This window comes from Micromys minutus (genome assembly GCF_963924665.1).
Source record: "Micromys minutus genome assembly, chromosome: 25".
NCBI classification, from domain to species: Eukaryota; Metazoa; Chordata; class Mammalia; order Rodentia; family Muridae; genus Micromys; species Micromys minutus.
The window spans coordinates 46,212,435-46,236,756 of NC_137960.1; the positions used below are offsets into that span (position 1 = coordinate 46,212,435).

The window sequence follows — 24,322 nt, forward strand, 5'->3', positions numbered from 1 at the left end:
TGACCTTTGGCCCATGTGTCTGTGAAATGTGTACCATCAAATATATGCTGTCTTCTTCACCTGGCACTTTTGATACCAGAACTTCATGATTCAAGTTAGTCTAGCCAGAAGTTATGCTTGATTCTTCCCTTACATTTTATTTTCAAAATGTACCTGGAACTTGATCCTTATCTTGCCAGTTTATGCCTGCCCAAATTAGCATAGGAGTGTTTAGCTTTTTTTTCCATAGCCACCTGTCCCTCTTTCATCATGGTGGCATTTCTCAAAGGCAGAGTCTGAACCACTAACACTTCAAGAATTCCTCATAATCTATGCCTCCACCCCTCAATCATATCACTGAGAATGCTCCACATGTCTTCCCACCTGCCAAGTGAACTGTCTCCTGAAGAACTTTAAAGGAGCTGTCCTCAGAGGTCCATTCTGGGAACCAATCATTGGAATTCCTTTGAATAAACAAATATTCAGCTTATATCTGAAATGTCACCTAGTCTCAGAAGTTTCCTTTTCTTGCCTTTAAAGTTTAAAAGAAGGCAAGAAGCAACCCTTAACATATTTAAAACAAGAAACAATAGCTAAATACTTTTGACATAATGTATTTCCTTTGCTGTAAATAGGGAGTACTTGCTAACTTAAAATTAAACAAAACAAAACACCCTTTCTGTGTAAGTAAGGAGTGCACTGTAGCTCACATCTACAATCTCAGCACCTCTGAGGCCAGGGTAGGGATGACAAGTTCTGGCAATCCTGGCTACTAAGCAAGATACAAGCAAGCAACATGAACCTCCACAAAGCCAAAGCCTAAAATGCTCATCTACGGAACCAGCATAATTTTATCAAGAGAAAACTATAAAAGTAAAGCGAGCTTTAATACACAGAAAGGTAGAGAAACTTGGGGGAACATTTTTAGTATGTTTGTGGTATTTTTCCCAAGGTGCATTTCCCCACATTTTGTTTAAGCTAATATGTGTTCCTTTATTATAAACAAATACAAACCCAAGCAACTGTTAGTATTAATTTAAAAAAAGCATATTTAGCTGTTTTCTTAGTTTTGTAGTTTCAGCACTTGAAATTTTGGTTGCAGTGATGAACTTGAAGCTGACAAATCTGTTAGCAGAAGTAGAACTAAATCAAAGATTGCGTTTCCCCCCTCCCCCGTATCTTACTGTAGTTTTTGCAATGTCAAATCGTTAGTAAAATCGGCCCCTTCATCTGTCCGCTGAAACACAACTGGAGACGTCTTTAGGCCAATTTTCCGCCTCATTTATTTCACAACCTTAAAGTGAGGTTCAACATCTAAATCTCTGGCTCTACCTCCAGCCTCCCTCCGGGGCTCCACAGCTTCCCTAGCAGCTGGGATCCCGCGCACGCCAAGTCCTCCCAGCTCGGCTTACTGGAATCTGCACAGATCCAGCCACTCAGTGTCTGGAGAACTCAGCAGGCAGCCGCCCACAGGGTGCTCAGGGCGCGGTCTGGGGCTAGGAAAAGCGGAAGGTGGAGGACATCCGCCGTCCTGCCCCCCCCCCCCCCCCCCCCCCCCGGCGACGCCACCACGCCTCGCGCGAGACCCAGACCAGACAAATCGAGCTCAGAATTAGGACGCCGCTCCGTCAGAAACCCAGCAGCAGGCCTTAGCTGCCTTCATCGAACGCTGGGCGGGCTGCCGTCACCCTCCAGCCAATCCCGAGCGGCGGCGGGCAGGCAGCGAATCGGCGGCCGGCATTCCAGGCACGACGAGCTGAATCCTGACGTGGGGATCGGGCTGACGGCCGAGCCAGCGCTGTTTCTCCGCGAGCCGAGCCAGGCGTATCCAGGCCTTTCCACCCGGACTCTGCGCGTGCGCCCGCCTGGCAGCCGGCGGCCGCGGTGTCTGCTGCAGCCTGCCGCCAGGGTGTCGCGCCGATGCCTGGGCAGCAGCGCGGGCCACGATGACAGATTACGGCGAGGAACAACGCAACGAGTTGGAGGCTCTGGAGTCCATCTACCCCGACTCATTCACAGGTGACTTTGGTGGCCGCCCGCGCCGAGGCGGAGGCTGGGGCCCTGCGGCCCTTCCTCTCGCTCTCCAGTCACTACCGCACCGTCCTGCTCCCTTCCCCGCTGTCTTGAAGAGCGAAGGTCCGGGTGGCTCGCGGAGTCCCTGGTATTGATTACGCCTTGGTTCCGAGATTCACTGAAGCACGCGGAGGGAAACTCTGGTAGTGCGATGAGTCTCTCAGCGGATAAATGTCCCCCACCACCTCGTTTTCTCTAAGTGTAAGAGTGATCGTGGATCTTAGGTATCTTAGACGTCGTCTAGGTTCTGGAGGCCCAGGGAAGGCAAGTCGCGTGTGTTCTGCCTCCTCTGGCCAGAGGTCCCCAGTTCTTACACCCTGATTACTTGAGTCGGGGCTTCAGTCTCATATCAGAGCGGTCTAAGGGAAAACATCCGTGAGGAAATTCATTAGTAGAATCCCTTCCGTGTAAGTGTTTCTGTGGACAACCTATCTATGGTTTTTCTCAAATTAGGGAAGGATTCAAGGTAAAGTCAGTATGAATGCCTAGGCCGGGGATTGGCAGGAATTATATTCCACAGCCCTTTCTCTAAGTATTGTCAAGTATCACTGACTGTCTGCATTAAGAACCTAGGGCATATTGCGTTACCTCCTAAACTCCAAAGCATCCCTCTCATTGCTTAGCTTTTATTTCTTGGCCCCACTTTTTGACCAACTGCTTGTAATGGTAGCAAATTTTATTCTGCTTTGCCAATAGGCAGATGCCTCTCAGCTACCCCTGTGTAGCCCCAGTCGTGTTCATGTTCTCTCGCACCAGCAATACAGCTGCTGTGCTGCGGATGTTAAGGGGATGAGTGAAGAGGGGTTTGAGATTACCTGGGTGAGTGTGTGTGGACTCTGGCCCCCTCTCTATCCTTGTCTATAAGTCAGTGTCAAACTAAAATAGAGCGTTGGTGTCAGTTGTCCGACATAGTCTGAATCACGATGTTTAGACTTTTCTAGTACATTAGAAATATAATAGGCGTGAACCCTTTGTAGGCAAAAATGCACGAGGTGTACAATATTTTTAACTTGTCATTCATGTTAGGGTATCCTTCACTAAATACAGTGCAAGTATTACTGTGTCGAATTTTACCAGGTCCCAGTAGTGGTGGAATATGGACATTTTGTCAGATGTACAAGTGCATGAGGAGCCTGAGACCGGGTAACAAGTGACTACTTAGGCCTTTTTTTGATGCACTCAGCCATTCCATAGCAACCTATTGAGTCTGCTTGTAAAATTCCTTTCTGCATCCGTACACATTTTTGCAGTGGACAAAACATCTTGATTACTTGTTCTTAGGGATTTTGCACTGCTCTTGATTTGTCATTTTTCTTAAATGAAACCTTTTAGGGAAAAGGTAGGACTTTTAAATAAAATATTTCTGGGTTTGAGCTCTGAAATTCTGAGGGTTTTCTAAGGTTTGCAGTTTTGTGGCCAGTTGTATTTATTTTTTCATATTTGTGTTCAGGCTTTAAAAAGTTACCTTGTGTCAGTTTGCCAAGAACACTAGTTTTCAGTTTCTCACTTTAGTTTGTATCCCATTTAATACTAGATTTGGCAAATGCTCAGTCTTATGAAGGGATTGGATCTCCCAACCCACCCTACCCTACTCCACCACATCCTCTCTTTAGGAATACCCCATGAAGTAGGAGAGAAGCATTTGTTAGGTCCACTGACCTTGTATGATATCAAAAAGGTCCACCTGTGGCCCACAGACCTAGCTGAACTTTAGGATTAGTTGCTGCTCTATTTGGGTGACCCCGTGGTCCAGTGTTGCGTTGGTTGTGAATTACAATCATACTGGAGTTTCTTCTCGCCTATTTGATAGCATGGCTGCACTTTGACCTTGCTAACAACCTGTGGAAGTGGCTCTCACATCGTTCTACCAGTTGTGTATCCCTGACAAGGGTCTGCTATAGCATTTAGTTATTTCTATTTCTCTATTAGAATATCTGGTACAGGGGAGTTTTGTGGAAGTCCGTGGTTGACCTTTAGTAAATCAAAACCAAGTTCCCTTAATTCTGTCTGCTTTACCAAGAGGACATCCTGTATGTGCTTTGTCGGTACCGAGTAGTTGTCATTGACACTCAATTACGGTGATGTAGAGGAAGAGTTGAGATCATATTGTGAAAGCACATTTTCTTGAGAAACACTTTCTTAAAGGTTAAACTCCTTAACAAGCAAAGGGACTCATAATAAGAGCTTCATGTGTATGACCCATTGGCATAGCTTTTAAACATCACCTTTGTTCTCTGCTTTTAGCAAAATCCTTAATTACATTTGTTTCATTCTCTGTATCACCTGATTTCTTATTAATTCCTTCCACCATGACTAGAAACCTACTACTTTTCTCAGAAGTACTTTGATCCTAGACTGGAGAGAGGGATGCTTAGGGGTTTAGGTTTAGAACATGTTGCTTCATCTAGGGCTCTGCATCAGGTACCCCATACCTGCCTGTAACTCTAGCTCCTGAGGACCCAACATCCTATTCTGGTCTTGGCAGGTTCTTTACACCAGGGAACACACACACTAACTAAACTTTAGAAGTATTGTGATCTTTTCACAGTGGTGGAAGTCTGGCACCTGTGGTTTATCCTAGTCCATACCAGGGCACTAAAAGAAGCAGTGGTGAGACCATCATCAGGACTGGGAATCCACCATGTACATGCTTATCCTCCAACCCCTTGGAAGCCTGCGTCAGGAGAATGGAAAATTCCACACCAATATAGATTATCTGGTGAAACCTCATCTTAAAGAACAAAACAAAATTTAGGGGTTAGTAATTTTTGCAAATACAATTACCCCTCCCCCCCCCCAAACTCTGGTTTTTTGAGATAGGGTTTCATTGTATAGCCCTGGCTAAGTTGGAACTCACTGTGTAGACCAGGCTGGCCTCAAATTCCTAGAGGCCCAAAGTGCTGTGATTAAAGGCATGCCCCACTACCCAGATAACATTAAGTTTTAAAAGTAAAGGTTTATGTTTGTTGTATATGAAAATCTTCTGGCCGCGTCCATTCAGGAAGGGCCTTCTGACTTAGTTCTTCATTATCTTCATTATCTTGGTCTCATCATCTTGTTCTGGGAGCAGCAGCAGCTTGTAGGATCGATAAAGGATTGAAGGGGGAGGGGAGGCTAGCAGTTTTTCTAAAGGAGATTTTCTGGTAACTGTTAGAAGGTGTATCTGTTTTCATTTTGTTTGTAAGAACCTATCCCATGTGCAGAGTTTTCTAGCATTTTCTTAGCTGTACCATTTCCCTTTATTTCCCCCCTTCATAGTGGCAGGTTGGCCTGGTGTCCTTTGCAAGCCTGGATTTCTTCAAATGTTTGAGGGGAAGTAATGTAATGTGAACACTTTATAACAGTTCAGTGAGCACAAGGTGCTCCTTGTTAGAAACACTTTTAGTTGTTGATCCTTCTGTTGATTGGACCTCATTGTTCTTTGTCTTTATTAAATCCTAACTGATTTTCTGCTGCAAGTGGACATTAGCACACCTTAGAAATGCCAGGGTGATTCCTGTTTCTAACTTTGAAGTTCTGTGTTTTTGGGTTTTTTTTTTTTGGTTTGTTTGTTCTTTGTTTTGGTTTTGGTTCCAATGCTCTACAGTTCTTTTGTGGTTTCCCACTGATTGGTAGTTTTTTCTTTCTAATGATCTCATTAATCTAATTCTAATGCTTCCCTTAGTGTGGTAGTTTTAGCTATTACCAGAATTTCCAAATGGATTCAGACCTTGTTTGGTTCTCCTGTGTCCTCATTTCTGTTTGCCAACTCCCCACCTCTGCAGGTTTCCCTTTGTTTAAAATATTCCATGCCTGATTCCTTCTCTACTCCTGTTTGGTTTAGTAGCACCATATTTACAACTGCAAACTCAACCTGACATTACCATCTTAATTTCCTGTTATTCCCATGTCTCCCATCCTAGTTCAGAACCTCATTATCCTTGCCTGATTGATTGTAGAGGTTGTCTAGTTTCCTCTGCCTCCCATTCTGTGCACTGTTGTTACATTTACCGCCTTGTGCCCAGATGCAGTTCCAGCTGCTGAAAATGTTACTGTCTAGGATCACACTGACTTAGCTTCACTAGTCTACTTGCTCATATATGCCCATCCAACAGAAAACTTTAATTCAGTTCTTCTCTAAATGTTCTTTAACTTCCCAACCATTGTGCTCTGCCACCAGGGTATCCTAACACATCTCCTTTCTTCCTGCCTACTTGCTAATGTGCTGTTCATGGCATTTAGCCTCATTCAAATAACATCCCTGAAATTTGTCAGCAGGAAATACTTTTTTCTTTTTAAATGAAGTCCTGTATGGTTTATACAGCCCTGCCACTTAGAGCTGAAGAACTGTGGGTAGCTTATGTGAAACCTCCATGGTTCAGTGTGTAATCTGTGGCATGGAGGTGATGATGATCTGTTTCTGAGATGTACATTGTATATGTGAATATGAGTGAAATGAAAACCTTGTATCTTGGTATCTTTTAGTGGTATATAAGGTAATTAGTCATGTTACCTCATAAATTTGGCTGACTGTAGTTAAGAGTATAAAACTATGGTCTTGGTATTGGATCTAACGGATTTTTACTTACCTGCATAGCACAGCTCAAGTACAGTGTGATACTCAGTAAAGCTGTGTTTGCTGGACTAATAGTCTCCTGGAGTCCTCGTTAGTTGATATGTTGTTGGGTTAAAGCTTTGGTTTCTGTGGTCATGGCATTTACATTTCATGATATGTTAATGCTTAGGAAGAGGATGAAATCTATCTAATGTATTGTAATAAGAACCTAAAGTTGGTAAGAATAACCTATCTGGGAGCATATAACAAGCTTTTAGTGCCTTTTTCAGCATGGGGTATATTTTTCTGGGACTGCGATATACAGTTTGAGTTCAGGGAGAGTGCTCCATCGGTTGGGCAGACTGGCCTTAAGTCATTGTAGATGTTCATCGTGACGTTTTAACCCTGAGTCAGGAAGAAGGCCTCTGTTTTAAAAACATTACTGATAACACATGTCTGAGGTGGTTTGAGGAAGGCCTGGGCACTTGAAAGCCATGTAGTCTCCCTGCGTTCACACAGCTGTTGCCAACCTTGAGAGGCCAGTACTTCCCAGGCCTGGCATAAAGGTTAGGCACTGTAGTCACTCCTGCAGCTAGGAGCTTCCTGGTTTATTTCTCACTTGTTTTTTCTCCACCCACCCCTCTTAGTTATTGAAGATATATTTTTTTTACATTTCAAATGTTATCCTCTTTCCTGGTTTCCCCTTCATAACCCCCCATCCCCTTTCCTCTCTCCCTTCTTCTATGGGGGTGCCCTTCTACCCACCCACTCCCTCCTGCCTCCCTGCCCTGACATTCCCCTTCACTGGGGCATCCAGCCTTGACAGGACAGAGGGCTTCTCCTTCTATTGATGGCCAACAAGGCTGTATCCTCTGCTAGCTATGGATCCGTTGGATAGTGGTTTAGTTCCTGGGATCTCTGGTTGGTTGGTATTGTAAACCGTTTAAGCTTCTTCAATTCTTTCTCTGACTCCTTCATTGGGAACCCTCACTTGGTTTTTAATATTAATCTTTAAAATCTTCATTCATTAGTTTAATCCATTAAGCCAGTATTTGCTGACTTTGCAGAACCAACAGGGCCCTGGTTTGGGGTTTCTCACAGCATTTCCTATATTCTCCTGTGGGAGTAGATGATCAACAGATAGTATTAGACATGCTCTAATATTGTCTTTGAAGCTTCCTTATTTATGTAAATATTACAGTTCTTGTTTAGTGGGTATTAAATAATTCGATGTTTAGATTCATAGCCAATTTCTTTATAATTGTGTGAAAGGTGGCTTAGTCTCTTAGAAAGCTTAGATTTGACTCCACCTAAACCTGTTGAAAATAACAAGATAATATAAACTATCATAATATGAGTATTAGTGGGTAGTGACTGGTGAAAAAACCCAAAGTATTTGTTTACCATTCTTTTCAGGAGTCTTGGAAGGCAAGTTTATATGTAGGTAGATTTTAGGCTAAAACATAAATGACTTAATATCTAATTGGCTAGAGAGTTTCTTACTAAAGGTACATCTTTGCAGATTAAGATTACTCTTGATTAAAATGGTGGGTTTATCATTTCAGTGTCTGTTAACCTGTGGTGGTTGAAATGAAAATACAGGTGAGGGATGAATTTGTAGTGCTGAGCAGCAATAAATCCCAGGACGTGTCTGCCTTAGGAAGCACCTCAGTAACCGCTGTGTGTACTTTCTTACAGTGTTATCAGAAAACCCACCCAGCTTCACCATTACCGTGACATCAGAGGCTGGGGAAAATGATGAAAGTAAGTAAGATGGAGTTGCTCATCATTTTTCTAGGCTCCCTCCGCAGTCACTGCAGGGCTCTACACGTGTGGAGACACCGTCATTGTGCATGACTCTTGTGCTTGTGGCCTGTGTTTTTTGTGTGAGCGTGACTCTTAGTCCAGCTCTGTAGTTGGGCACAGTCAGTATGTTTGGTACTTAAGAGTGAAGCAGATAGGTTTACAGTGCAGCAGATAGAGGGAAAGTGGGGATTTTTATTCAAAGAATTTGCCAAGTAATTACTACTTTTTTGATTTCTGCTATTTTCTTTGGAAGTATAAATTATTTATTGATTAATTACTATTATAAACAGTCTGAATGCATATCTCATCTCCCAAAGTAAAATAGCTTTAAAACCAGTAAATGAAATAAATGAAATTTAGTAAAAATATGAAGGTTATCAATTTCTGGTCTAAGTCAGTAAATATAGTAAATTAAAAAGTTATATATAACGGACAGTCTCAAGTATGGTTTTCTCAGGTGGCAACACAAGTTTAGTCAGGAGGAATCAGTCAGTTTTAGAGGTATCACTTGAAAACTTTCTTAGTAATGGAAAGTGAGTTCCACATTGAGATATTTTAAAATCTCAATGAAAAGGATGCTAGATACAGTTATTCTTTCTGTACGTTTATAGGTCTACAAATTTTCCATTCAAGTTCCAAATAAATACTGCTCAACCCCCCCCCCCCCCCCCCCCGCTCTTCAGCATCGTTGGCTATGTGAAATCAGTATGTGTGCAGAAGGCACTAGTCTTTCACACAGAATTTACTTTTCTTAAAAGTTTCCAGAGATTATTCTCATATTCTGAAAAGTACCTTTATTGGGAGCTAATAACACTTCTGTAAAGACAGGTGTATACAGTTCAGTCTTAATTTGAGAACTGTTTTTAACTGTTTGAAACAATGCCTAGATTCTGCTGGTTTTGTCTCTATCCTTTATTTTAATGAACTGATTAGGAGAAGAGTAGGCAGAGGGCTTATACCCAGTTTCTAGATGTGGCATTATAAATTAATATTTAAAAACCAGTCTCACTAGTTTTTCGGGCAAGTCAAAAATGAAGATACTTTATTCATTCAGTAAATTTTCAGTGTTGATGAATAGAGAACCGTGCTGTTGTGAGTTTAGATTACAACAGGAAAGCTATTCAGTCATGGTGCAGGAATGTTATAAAATACTCTTTGTGTTTCCATTTGCGGAATATTACTGTAAGGAGAGTATTTCAACACAAGTAAATGACACTTGGAATGTTATAATGAACATAGGTTTGTCCTAACCAGAAAATGGTGACATGCTTAGGGATGTGAAATGGGATGATGTACCTTTTAGGTATGAGATTAGAATGTCAATGATATGTCAATTTATTTTTTCTTCTATCTGAAATTTCTTTCTCAGTTTTTATTTTTTAAAGTTTATTGTTATTTTATGTACATGAGTGTTTCTGGGCTTGTATGTAAGTGTACATGCCTGCTTGCTGCAGAGGCTAGAAGAGGGTTCAGATTTAGAATTACGGATGGTTGTAAACCACTATGTAGGTGCTAGGAAATGAACCCAGGTCCTCTGGAAGATGAGCTAGTGCTCTTGACTGCTGAGCCGCTGGTGTGTGTGTGTGTGTGTGTGTGTGTGTGTGTGTGTGTGTGTGTGTGTGTGAGAGAGAGAGACTGTGTGTAGAGATCAGAGGACAGTCATACGTGTTAGTCTTTGCTTTGCCTCCTCTGCCTACTCTCTTGTCACTAGAATTCCATGTGTGCTGTATTTTACCCAGCTTTTACGTGGCAGGTGTTTTATCCATGATTATGTCTTCTGCCTTTCCATTCTTGCTTTGAGTTGGTAAATAATTATAAACATGGTTAGTGCTCTGATTTGGTAGTTTACATGTAGTGAAATGATTCGATTACATGCATAGATAGCATCATGGCTACTAGTACTTTTCTATAATGAGTACCCAGTACCCAGTATTGCTTATAGTAGAAGCAGTAAGCTTTCTTTTTTTTTTAAGATTCTTTGTTTTTAGCAGGTGTGGCAATATGAGCTTATAGTCCCAGCATTTAGCCTCTAAAAACTGCCAGTGTAAACACAGTCACCTAGCCACTCAATTAGCAATATCCTGCTGGCATTGTGTATATTAGAATATGAATTCTAGGCTCTGGCTAAGTCCTCTGCAGCCAGGAGCTTCTGCTTTAAAGGCTGAGTGTGAGACTGTGGCAATAATTTTGTTAATACTATTTTGAAGTAGGTTTTTGTTTATTTAGCCAGGATTTTTTATAACAAATAGTCTCTGGCTGTCTTTCTCTGAAATACAGTATAGTAAAATGACACTAGGTGGTATGCATCATGGCCAAGAAGGAATCTCTGCCATTCTTGATTTCTTTGACTTATCTTGTTGAGATTTTTGCTTATATTAGTAATTCTTTTGTGCTACTTTTCACTGATGTTAAAAATTAGTTACTCAATAGAAACACTGATTTTTATACTTTTAATTATGTTCATATTAAAATTTTATCTTGTGCCTTAGCTGTCCAGACTACTCTCAAGTTTACATACAGTGAAAAATACCCCGATGAGGCTCCCCTTTATGAAATATTCTCCCAGGAAAATCTAGAAGATAATGATGTCTCAGACATTTTAAAATTACTGGCTTTGCAGGTAAGGAAATCATTTTCCTTTATAATAGCATATTTTATTGGCCTTTATTAAATGTTGGCCAGAAAACATTTTTAAATGTATGTAAATAGTACATTGATCAATCAGAATTCATGATACATAACCACAAAGCATCTTTTTAAAAAAGACAAGATTTTTATTTTTTGAGTATTTCATGCATGGTTTTCATTGTCTTAAAGATTTATTCTGCTGGGTAGTACATACCTTTAATTCCAGATCTCAGAAGGCAGAGGATCTCTGAGTTTGAGGCCATTCTGGTCTGCAGAGCAGGTTCCAGGACAGACAAGAGTACACAGAGAAACTCTGTCTTAAAAACAAACAAAAAAGGTTTATATTATTTTTAGTTATGTGTATGTATGTCTCTAGGTGGGAATGCTCATGAGTGCAGGTTTCCTCAGCGGTGTCAGATCCCCCGGAGCTATGGTTACAATCAGTTGTGGCTGTCTGATATAGGAACTGGGAATTGTACTTTTGACTTCTGAAAGAGCAGTTTGTGCTCTTAACCCCACTGAACTCTTTCTCCACCCCTTGCTTTAAATAGCTCCCTTAGACCAGTTAGTGCTACCAATATGCAGTTGGCTAGGGGCCATTTACTGGAGCACTGGCAACCCACTGTTGGCCACACCCCACAGAAAAACGACCTCTTTCCATAGAGGCTATCAGCTGCTCAGAGCTCCACAGTTCCCTGTCACATCAGTGCTGGAATTTTGAAAGGTTTGGTCTAGTGCAGGTTTTATGTAGGTATCTACAGCTATCATGAGATAACAAATGTAATGGCTATGCCATGTCCAGAGGACACAACTCTTCCCTATCCTCTGGATCTCATAGTCTTCCTTAAAGCTCTCTGCACTTGGGGACAGAATGGGCTGATGTCCATGTCCCATTTAGGGATTAGAGTCAGCAGTCATTCATTCTCACACTTTGGGCTGTTAAGATGCTCTCCACGGTTGTTTATACTTTGGGGTATTGAGGTCATCTACTCCATTGTGCTGGGATGCGTATCTGATGTTAAATGTATGTCCTCTGGAAGTTCTCTTAATATTAAAAGGTGACCCTTCCTAATCTTCCTCACTAGCTTTTGGTTTGAAGTCTGTATTGTCAGATTTTAGAACAGCAATACTTACTTGTTTCCTAGGTCTTTCCCTCGTCATTAAAGACAAGAGCACCTGTAGCTCAGGGTGGCCTTGAACCCCCTGTGTAGCCAAGAGTTTCTGATCCTTTTGCCTCTGTCTCACAGATACTGGGATTTCCTACTACTGCTTTTGGCTCTATATTAAAATGTAAATACCCACTTACCCAGCTGCATGAGATAACTGAAGGAGCAATATGGTGTAACCATGGGATGAGTTGTCATAGTAACTTTGTTTCTTTGGGCAGTTTATACTTTTCTGAGAAGTGTGTTTCTCTCCACCTCTGTTTGCTTCCCACAGTCTGAGGAGAATCTTGGCATGGTGATGATCTTCACCCTTGTGACAGCTGTGCAAGAAAAGTTAAATGAAATAGTTGATCATATAAAAACAAGAAGAGAGGAAGAAAAGAAACAAAAAGAAAAGGAAGCAGAAGAGGCAGAGAAGGTATACTTGAAAACCTTGTTTTTATATTTCTCACATCTCTATAGGCTTAGTTGATATTTAGCTTTGATTTTTTTTCTGACTGTGTTAGTAACTTGCTTTTGGAGATGGCGATAGTGAGACTAAAAGGTGGATTTTCCTGGGAGTGAGATTTTGGTTGATGACATATGGTGAGTTGTAGTAAATGACGGACTGATAAAGCTCACTGTGTGAGACCAAAAAATGTAAAGGCTTCTCACCAGGATGTGTAACTGAGAACTCTCACGTCCGGTCACAGTGATAGAAACAGGGACAACTCCAAGCTCAGTTAACAGTGGGCAGTGTGTAAGTGATGTGTATTGAAAACTCACTAAAACCCAGAACTTCCTCCTAATAAATAGCTGTGGTGAGCACAGAATGTACATTGCACACCATCTGTACAATTTTTAAGTTTTGCAAGAAGAATATTTTTAAAATTTGACTTTTATAGAGTAAGCTGCTGAAATTCAATCGATAGGGAGCCCAAGCGCACCTCCGCTCAGCATCGGTCCGGGCTTCCCTGTGCGGCTGTGCGTGTCCAGTCATTTGTCTTTCTTTGTTGAATTGCTTTCTCACTGACATGACACTTGTGTCTTTCATTCTTTTTAAGAAACTGTTCCATGGCACCCCTGTTACGATTGAGAATTTCTTGAGTTGGAAGGCCAAGTTTGATGCAGAACTCCTGGAAATTAAAAAGAAACGAATGAAAGAAGAAGAACAAGCGGGGAAAAATAAACTAAGTGGTGTGTATGGTGCTCCCTGGCCTGGTCAGTTTCCCACCCCACAGCCCCCCATTTCCTGACAGCAGAGGTGACTGGGACAGATTTTCACAGCAAACACACATGCACTCTTCACCACCATTCATAGCTGCTGTGCATGCTGTAACTCTGTTTTATATTTGGTGAGTCTGGATTTATAGTCCAGATCCTTAGACAAGAATATTGAGGACCAAACACCTTTAGAGTGATGGAGTTAAACCCATAATTCCCAGACCTGGGGAATTTAGGGTTTTCATGTTTTCTGTCTTGGTGTGAATACATGTCTTATATTTTATGCTACTGCACAATTCATAAATTTATTGAAATTCCCAGAATCACAGATGTTCAGATTTGTTTTCTTGGGTCTTACCCTTTTAATTGATTATAGGGGATGAAGCAGTGCTATGCCATTTGAATTAAGTATATTTATTTCTTTTAGGGAAACAGTTATTTGAAACAGATCATAATCTTGACACATCTGACATCCAGTTCCTGGAGGATGGTAAGATACTTTTATACTTCTGTGTAGATGTAGTATTTATGAAAAGCAGAGTACTATTTTTATTTAGTGTGAAAATTTATACACCCAATCCAAATGACAAATTATATAGCAGTGTATGTTTGCAAGTTTTCAGATGACTTAAGCTCTCAAAGGTGGCTGTCATAGTACATAAGCCTCTCTCAGCTGGAAACTGGGACAGCATGGTCCAAGTGACCATTTTCCTCAAAAGTCTGTATCATAGATGTGAGAGAACTGAATCCACGATCCACTCTGGGTTTATAGAAGCCTCAGATGTTGAACTTCCAGCATCCCCTGTGGGGCAGCCTCTTCCTCCTATGTAGCTGCTGGATTTTCTTGTCCTTAGGTTTCACTCTCTTTGCCTTTACTCCTACCTCCTGTTCTTTTTGCATCTACCATGCCCACCCACAGATGCTTACATGCTGGTCTTCCTTCCCACTTTCCACACATCAGAGAGCAGTATGGGCCTCTTCCTGCCTCCTGCAGCTGGTACCCTGCTTGTGTTTACACTGGCCCCATGCTCATCACTCCTGGTTGAAGTAGCACCTTCTTTGGGTTGTACACCTCATTATCCTCTTATGTCTACTCTGTCCTTTAGAGTTCTCTAGATGGCCTCTCAAACATGACCTGGACTATCTGGAGAAGAATAGGCACTGCTGATGTGGCCACTGCTAAATCATTCTTTTTAACCTTGCAGGGGCCCTTACTGCCCCTTTCCTTTTTTTCCTGGTGATGAGACTGGAACCCAGGGCCTTGTGTATGCATGTCAAATTGTGTCATTGAGCTACACTACCAGGCCTCAGTGTGCTTTTTCCCCTCAAATATTACCTTCTCTAGCAGATAGGTCAAGATTATTTTTTGGATCTTAAACACAAAACCCAAAGCTGGGCATGTTGACTCAGCACCTGTAATCTGTGCACTTGGAGACTGTGCCTACATTTGAGGCTGTTCTGTTCTACACTGTTATAGACTAGTCTGGGTTCTAGAGTGAGACTGTCTGAGACACACGAAAACCAGCATCAGACATTCATTAGGATATTCTCTTCTGCTTTGCTGAGGAAGGTCAGCTCCCTCATTCTTCATCTCATTCTCTGGTGCATTTGCTTTACCTGTCCTCCCTCCCTTCTTCTCAGTGTATAGCACTGGCTGGGCTAGAAACTTGTTATGACCAGACTGGCATTGAACTCACAGAGGTCTCCTACCTCTGCCTGTGAGTGTTGGGATTAGAAGCATGCTTCAGCATGCTTGGCTTCACTTACTCCTGACTCCTTTCTTCGTCTCTAGTAGATTTTCCAGAGACCTGTTTAGTCTGCCATGGAAATGTCTCCCAGCTATTTTCTTCTCTCATTTGAAGGTTTTATTGTTTTGCCTAGACTTACTGTAGCCACTTAAATCATTCTCTCAATGTCTTTATCTTTTTCTCTTTAGAGGTTTATTTATTTTATGTGTACAAGTGGTAGACTGCATGTGACTGCTCATTGCATGTGTGCTTAGTGGCCATGGAGGCGAAATGAGGGCATTGCATCCCTGAAACTTTATATAGATCTGTGAGCCACCATGTGGATGCTGGAAATTCAATCTGGGTCCTCTGGAAGAGCAGCCAGTCCTCCTACCATCTCTCCAGCCCATGAATCTCTGTTTCTTGGAGCCTTGACTATTTTATAGTTTTAACCATAAAACGTTAGAATTCTTTGATGGGGGAAAAACTACATAGTTCCATTTCAGTCAGGCCTTACCTGCATTACTTCCAGATACTTTCCCTTAAGACTCTTGTCTTCTAATTGGAAGTATCAATATCTCATTCTTTTTTTTTTTTTTTTTGGAATATATTTTATTTGCATTTCAAATGTTATCTTTATTTACCAGTTTTTCTTCCATAAACCCTCTACCACATTTCACCTACCCCTGCTTCTATGAGGGTTCTTCCCTACCCACTAAGCCCCTCCCACTTCCCCTCCCTGACTTTCCACTAAAGTGGGGCAATGAGCCTTGACAGGATCAAGGGCTTCTCTTCCCATAGATGCCCAACAGAGCCATCCTGTGCTACATATGCAACTGGAGCCATGGGCCCATCCATTTGTAGTCTTTGTATAGCTCCCTAGGAGCTATGTTTGGTTGGATGGTATTGTTGTTCTTAAGGGGTTGCAAAACCCTCCAGCTCTTTCAATTCTTTCTCTAACTACTTGAATGGCTTCTCAGTTTTCAGTTCAATGGTTGACTGTGAGCATCTGCCTCTGTATTTGTCACGATCTAGTAGAACCCCTCAGGAAACAGCTATATCAGGCTCATATTACTATGTACCTCTTGGTATCAGCAATATTGTCTGGGTTTGGTGGCTGTTATAGGCTGGGTGGGGCAGTCATTGGATGGCCTTTTCTTTGGTTTCTGCTTCAAACTTTTTCTCAGTATTTCCTCCTGTGAATATTTTTGTTCCCCCTTCCAAGAAGGACTGAAGCATTTGCACTTTGGTATTCCTTCTTCTTGAGATTCATGTGGTCTAAGAGCAACCACTTTAATTCCACCCAAATTTGTATGGTATAGGTATTACAAAGATTAGAAAATAAATATATAGTATAATTTTAAAAATCTCCAATGATCAATTGCTTTGGTGAAGGGACAAATGTGAATTTTTTTTTTTATTTTTATTTTTTTTTAATTTTAGAGAGTATTTAATCAGATTCAGGAAACTCAAGTTTGAGCTATATATAAAAGTTATATTCATTTTTTTAAAAAAAACTTTATTTTACAAAACAAAGATAAATGTACAGATTTTAAGCATTTTTTGCATAAAATTATACATTTTTGTCAGTACTTTTTTTCAGATTTTAAAATAATTTTTACATAAAACTGTATGAATATATTTTTTAGTCAGTACTTGATATTTTTAAAGGTTTGATAGTATGCACTGAAAACTTAATAGTTACAATGAGCATAAAGTACATGTAAAACAAAATGTAACATGGAAAGAGTCAAAGTTTTCTTGTTGTATAAAGATTTTTTTGTTTTGTTTTATTTTGTTTTCTTTATTTCTTGGACTTCATACAGTCTGTGAGTTGTTTCTGGGGCAGTGCAAGCCTCTGGGGTTAGCATCCCACTATCAGTGAATGCATATTATGTCCGTTCTTTTGTGACTGGTTATCTCAATCAGAATGATATTCTCTAAATGCAGCCATTTTCTTAAGAATTTGGTCAAGTCATTGTTTCTGGTGGCTGAGTAGTATTCCATTGTGTAAATGTACCACAATTTTTGTATCCATTCATCTTTTGAAGGACATCTGGGTTCTTTCCAGCTTCTTGATATTATAAATAGAGCTGCTATGAACATTGTGGTGCATATATCTTTGTTGTGTACTAAGGTGTCTCTGGGGTATATGCCCAGAAGTGGAATAGCTGGGTCTTCAGGTAGTATTATGTCCAATTTTCTGAGGTATCGCCAGACTGATTTCCAGAGTGGTTGTATTAGTTTGCAACCCCACCAACAGTGGAGAAGGGTTCCTCTTTCTCCGCAACCTCGCCAGCATCAGTTGTCGTCTGAGTTTTGGATCTGGGCCAATCTGACTGGTGTGAGGTGGAATCTCAGGGTTATTTTGATTTGCATTTCCCTCATGGCTAAGGATGTCGAGCACTTTCTCAGATATTTCTCAGCCATTCGATATTCCTCAACTGAGAACGTTTAGTTTAGCTCTGTACCCCATTTTTTAATAGGGTTATTTGATTCTCTGGTGTCTAGCTTTTTGAGTTCTTTGTATACCTTAGCTATTAGGCCTCTATCTGATGTGGAGTTGGTAAAAATGTTTTCCCATTCTGTTGGCTGCCGTTTTGTTTTCTTGACAATGTCCTTAGCCTTACAGAAACTTTGCAATCTCATTAAGTCCCATTTGTTAATCTTTGACCTTAGAGCTTGAGCCATTGGTGTTTTGTTCAGAAAATTTTCTCCTGTGCCTATATGTTCTAAAGTTTTCCCTACTTTCTCATCTAAAAGTTTCAGTGTATCTAGTTTAATGTGGAGATCTTTGATCCACTTAAACTTGAGCTTTGTACAAGGAGATAAGAAAGGGTCTATTTTCATTCTTTTGCATGTTGAGTGCCAGTTGGACCAGCACCATTTGTTGAATAGGCTGTCCTTTTTCCATTGAATGTTTATGGCTCCTTTGTCAAAAATCAGGTGACCATATATGTGAGGGCTCATTTCTGGATCTTCTATTCTATTCCATTGATCCACATGCCTATTTCTGTACCAGTACCATGCAGTTTTCAGCACAATTGCCTTGTAGTATAGCTTGAGGTCAGGGATAGTGATTCCCGCAGATGTTTTCTTGTTGTTGAGGATGGATTTAGCTATTCTAGGTCTTTTGTTATTCCATATGAAATTGCACATTGATCTTTCCAATTCCATGAAGAACTGTGTTGGAATTTTGATGGGATTTCGATGACTCTGTAGATTGCTTTTGGTAGTATTGCCATTTTTAAGATGTTGATCTTTCCAATCCATGAGCATGGGAGATCTTTCCATTTTCTGAGATCCTCCTCAATTTCTTTCTTTAGAGGTTTGAAGTTCTTGTAGTACAGGTCCTTCACTTGCTTAGTTAGAGTCACACCAAAGTATTTCATAGTTTTTGTGATGATAGTGAAGGGTACCTTTTCCCTAATTTCTTTCTCCACGTGTTTGTCCTTTGAGTATAGGAAGGCTACTGATTTGTTTGAGTTAATTTTGTATCCAGTCACTTTGCTGAACTTGTTTATCAGCTGTAGGAGTTCTCTGGTGGAATTTTTGGGCTCACTCAAGTACACTATCATGTCATCGGCAAAGAGTGATGTTTTTATCTCTTTCTTTCCGATTTGTATCCCCTTGATCTCCTTTTGCTGTCTAATTGCTCCAGCCAGGACTTCCAGTACTATGTTGAATAGGTAGGGGGAGAGTGGGCAGCCTTGTCGAGTCCCTGATTTTAGTGGGATTGCTTCAAGTTTCCCACCATTAAGTTTGATGTTGGCTGTTGGTTTGCTGTATATTGTTTGTATGATGTTTAGGTATGGACCTTGGATTCCTGTTCTTTCCAGGACTTTTAACATGAAGGGGTGTTGAATTTTGTCAAATGCTTTCTCAGCATCTAGTGAGATGACCATGTGATTTTGTTCTTTGAGTTTGTTTATATGGTGGATTACGTTTATGGATATCCTTATATTAAACCATCCCTGCATCCCAGGGATGAAGCCTACTTGGTCATGATGAATGATCGTTTTGATGTGTTCTTGGATTCGGTTTGCGAGGACTTTGTTGAGTATTTTTGCGTCAATGTTCATAAGTGAGATTGGTCTGAAGTTCTCTTTCCTTGTAGTGTCTTTGTGTGGTTTATGTACGAGGGTTATTGTAGCCTCAAAAAATGAGTTGGGTAGTTTTCCATCTGATTCTATCTTTTGGAATAGTTTGAAGAGTATTGGTGTTATATCCGCAATAAATGTGTGATAAAATTCTGCACTGAACCCGTCTGGACCTGGGCTTTTTTTGGTTGGTAGGCTTTTGATGACTTCTTCTATTTCTTTAGGTGTTATAGGGTTATTTAGATGGTTTACTTGGTCCACGTTTTACCTTGGGATCTTGTATCTGTTTAGGAATTCGTCCATTTCCTCCAGATTTTCCAATTTTGTGGGGTATAAGTTTTTGTAGTAGGATCTGATGATTTCTTGAATTTCCTCAGTTTCAGTTGTTATGTCTCCAGTTTCCTTTCTGATTTTGTTAATTTGTACACTCTCTCTTTGCCCTCTAGTTAGTCTGGCTAGGGGTTTATCAATCTTGTTGATTTTCTCAAAGAACCAACTCTTGGTTATGTTGATTTTTTTTCAGTGGTTCTTTTTGTTTCTACTTGGTCTATTTCTGCCCTAATTTTGATTATTTCTTGCCGTCTGCTCTTCTTGGGTATATCTGCTTCCTTTTTTTCTAGGGCTTTTAGCTGTGCTGTCAGGTTGCTGATGCAAGCTCTCTCCAGTTTCTTTTTGGAAGCACTTAGGGCTATGAGTTTTCCTCTCAGTACTGCTTTCATTGCATCCCATAGGTTTGGGTATGTTGTGTTTTCGTTTTCGTTGAATTCTAGAAAATCCTTAATTTCTTTCTTTATTTCTTCTTTGACCCTGCTATCCTTTAACAGAGCATTGTTTAGTTTCCATGTGTATGTGGGCTTTTTGTTATCTATGTTGTTGTTAAAGACCAGCCGTAGACCATGGTGATCTGAGAGGATGCATGGGAGTATTTCAATCTTCTTATATCGATTGAGGCTCGCTCTGTGTCCAATTATGTGGTCAATTTTCGAGAAGGTGCCATGGGGTGCTGAGAAGAAGGTGTATTCTTTTACTTTAGGATGATATGTTCTGTATATATCTATTAATTCTAGTTGATTCAAAGTCTCTGCTAGTTTTGCAGTGTCCTTGTTCAGTTTCTGTTTCCATGATCTGTCCATTGGTGAGAGTGGGGTATTAAAGTCTCCCACTATTATTGTGTGGGGTGAAATGTATTGTTTGAGCTTTATTAGGGTTTCTTTTATGAATGTGGGTGCTTTTTTATTTGGAGCATATATGTTAAGAATTGAGAGTTCCTCCTGACAGATTTCCCCGGTAATGAGTAAAAAGTGTCCTTCCTTATCTTTTTTGATAACTTTTGGTTGGAAATTTACTTTATTCGATATTAGAATAGCCACTCCAGCTTGCTTCTTGGTGCTGTTTGCTTGGAAGTTTTTTTCCCATTCTTTTACTGTGAGATAGTGTCTGTCTTTGTCTCTGAGATGAGTTTCCTGTATGCAGCAAAAGGCTGGATTTTGTTTATGTATCCAGTCTGATACCCTATGTCTCTTTATTGTGGAGTTGAGTCCATTTATGTTAATAGATATCAAGGAATAGTTGTTTCTGTTTCCTGCCATCATTGCTTTTGTGGGTTGAGTTGTGTCTGTGTCTTTTTCTTCTTTTAGTTTTCTTGTTTAGGAGTTTTTTTGTTTTCACTAGGCTGTATTTTCCCTCATTGTGTTGGGTTTTTCACCTATAATTCTTTGTAGTACTGGGTTTGTGGTCAGATATTGTGTAAATTTTGATTTGTCTTGAAATATCTTCATCTCTTTATCGATGGTGATTGATAGTTTTGCCAGGTATAGCAGCTTGGGCTGGCACTTGTGCTCTCTTAGGGTGTGCATGATGTCTGTCCAGGGTTTTCTAGCTTTCATAGTCTCTGTTGAGAAGTCAGGTGTGATTTTGATTGCCCTGCCTTTATATGTTACCTGACCTTTTTCCCTTACTGCTTTTAGTATTTTTTCTTTGCTTTGGGCACTTGTTGTTTTGACTATTATGTGTCGGGAGGTATTTCTTTTTTGGTCCAACCTATTTGGTGCCTGAAGGCTTCTTTTATGCTCGTGGTCATCTCATTCTTGAGGGTAGGGAAGTTTTCTTCTACGATTTTGTTGAAGATATTTACTGTGCCTTTTAGTTGATACTCTTCTCCCTCTTCTATTCTATTTAGGTCTTCTCATTGTGTCCTGGATTTTTTGGACATTTTGGGTTAAAAGCTTTTTGTTTTTTGCATCTTCTCTGGCTGTTTTGTCTATGTTTACAATGTTGTCTTCTGCCCCCAAGATTCTCTCTTCCATCTCTTGTAGTCTATTGGAAATTCTTGCTTCTGTGACTCCTGATTTCTTTTTTAGGTGTTCTACCTCTAGGGTTATCTCTTTTATTGTTTTCTTTATTGTGTCAATTTCTGTTTTAAATTCCCTCATCTCTTTGGTTATGTTTTCCTCTAGTTCTTTGAGTTCTTTGAGTGTTTTTCCTGTTTCCTCTTTGAAAGCATCTGAATCTTTTTGCTTTTCCTCCCGTTCTTGTTTAAGTATCTCTATCAGCATCTTGAGTTATTACTTCAGGTCTGCGTCTTCTTTTTCTGGAGTGTTTGGCATTCCAATGTTTGCTGTTATGGGAGAGCTGTGTTCTGGTATTGCCAGTTGTCTTGGTTTCCTTGGGACATACTCTTTCGCTTTCCTCTCGCCATCTTGTTGTCAGTGATATGTTCTTGCCTTTCCCTTGTATCTGGTCTGTGTCCCTGGATCTCCACTGGTCCAGGTGTCAGATTGGCCAAGCCCTGTTCTGCGGCGTGAGGTCGCCGCAGGGTGGAAACAGAAGTTCCAAAGTTCTGTTTCTGGTCCCTGGATGAAGCAATGCTGGGTGGTGCTCTTACTGTGCACAGTCCGCAGAGATCTCTCTGCTCCCTGGCTGCCCAGATCTCCTACTCACCAGTCTTAAAAGCTTTAGGAGCTGTTGATCCAAGTGGCAGATGGGCCGTGCCCTGTTCTGTGCCTTGAAGTTGTCACCGGGTGGAAACAAAGTTCCAAAGTTTTGTTCCTGGTCCCAGTCTTTAAGCCTTTAGGAGCTGCTGCTGGGGGGGGGGGGGGCAGGTGGGCCAGGCCCTGTTCTGGGTCCTGAAGTCGCCGCCGGTTGGAAACAGAAGTTCCAATGTTCTGTTCCTGGTCCCTGGATCAGGCAGGCCTGGGGGTGCGCTTACTGTGCGCACTCAGCAGAGATCCCTCTGCTCCCTGGCTGCCCGGATCTCCTACTCACCAGTCTTTAAAACATCTCATTCTTTTTTAAAAGTACATTTTATATACTTTTGCTCATTCTGTTCCTTGTGGTTTGTTGGATTCAAGTGTTCCCTGAAGATGCTCAAGAAGCCTTCACTGCTCCTGACTCAGTTACTCTGGACTGTACTCAGTGCATTCTTTGTATTTCTGGTTGTGAGTTTATCTTCTAACAGCTGAGCCATCTCTCTAGCTCTGTAGTATTATTTTTATAGGCTCTCTATATTCTCATGAAATTGAATGTCAATAGACTAGACTCTTAAGAAGGAAGGAAGATGACATTTGCACAGATGGAGGAGTTCTGTGGTACCCTGCTATATCTACTTCAGGCTCTTTGCAGAGTGGGTTTGCTGAGCCAAAGCCTGGTCAGTGCTTCTCACAGGGCTTAGACATTTAGAGCCTTTGGCATCTGTTGTATGTAAAGGGAACTAGGCAAGTTCAGTCTGACAGTCAGTTAAGAAGTTACACCTCAGCTTTTATGATACATCTGCTGCTACTAGGTGAGCTGAGCTGTGGGGCTGATCTCAGTCATGACCCAGTAAGTCCTTGTTTTCGACTATAGCTTGCTACATTGTTATTAAGTATTCTACTATCCTGTTTTAAAATAGCAAGACTTTAGGCTATGACTGTGGAGATTGGAGTTGCTCTTCTGCTGGTCAGCTTCAGAAGGATTTGCACTGGTAGCCTGGGAGTCATCACTACTCCTCACCCCTGAAAACACGCGCGCGCGCACACACACACACACACACACACACACACACACACACATATCCCAGTAGAGTTTTTTCTAGATTATAAAGTGGTCTTATTCTTCACAGCTGGGAACAACGTCGAGGTGGATGAGTCGTTATTCCAAGAAATGGATGATTTGGAGCTAGAAGATGGTGAGGATGATCCTGACTACAATCCTGCTGCCCCAGGGAGTGACTCCTCAGACTGATGGACTGTCCCTGCCTCCAGAGAGGCATGACTGCCACAGCATCTGTGGCTATCTGAGAGGGTTTGGATCTTTCTTTTGTTTTTTTCTAAGAAAAACCATATTTTTCAGGAGAATATTCTTCTGATAGCTTTGATCATTGAACTTAATAAACTGCCCATAAAATTTCAATTATAAAATGTTTACTTCCTCTTATTGATCAACAGTGTAGATGTTTTATCATTTAATGTTGGAGAGAGCTGTAGGCTGCTGCTGTAAATGTGTAGCATGAGTCAGGATTTCTATGCAGTATGAGTGAATAGAATAGTAATCAGCCTGGACTCTTAGTGCCTGGTACAATAATTTTGAGTTTTAACAAAATTAGAAACTCAAATATTATGTCGGGAGGAATAAATAAAATAGACTTTATAACAGTGGTGGCAGTATCAGAATTTGAGGGTTTTGAGGTCAGTCTCATTACAGCAGTTCTAGAAATGTTCTGACATACATTTCTGACCGAGCCACTGGCCTGCTGCTTTGTATTACCTGCGTTTGTCATTTTCCTGTCAGTTAACCAATCCAAAGACTATTGTGGGACTATTCATTATTGGAAGAGAAATACATCTATATACATGCTTATGGGGTACCCTCTTCATAGTAAATTGAGGTGGTTGGTTGGGGTATCAAATAGGTGAGCCAGGCTTCCTGTAAGCTCCCCAGTCACTACAGTTTTAGAAGGTTGACTTGACCCTGGTGGAAATCACTTGTGCTGTTCCAAGTACCTACCTTCAGTTAAAAGTGTCTGTCACATATCCACAGATCAGTCTTAACTTCACAGTTGTTTTTGGAATGAGACTTAAGATTAAGATAAAAATACTTAAAATAAAACTATTATGCTGGGAGTTGGTG

General features: G+C 40.9%; 1 protein-coding gene across 1 annotated transcript; it reads left to right on the top strand.

Moving 5' to 3' along the window:
* Positions 1–1,766: 1,766 nt before the first annotated feature.
* Positions 1,767–23,605, top strand: RWDD1 (RWD domain containing 1). Its single transcript, XM_080937845.1, has 7 exons — positions 1,767–1,998; positions 8,285–8,350; positions 10,882–11,012; positions 12,461–12,604; positions 13,230–13,362; positions 13,817–13,879; positions 23,316–23,605. Exons 1-7 carry the CDS (start codon positions 1,926–1,928, stop codon positions 23,435–23,437), a joined length of 732 nt encoding a protein of 243 aa, XP_080793971.1. The 5' UTR covers positions 1,767–1,925; the 3' UTR covers positions 23,438–23,605.
* The last annotated feature ends 717 nt before the right edge of the window (positions 23,606–24,322 follow it).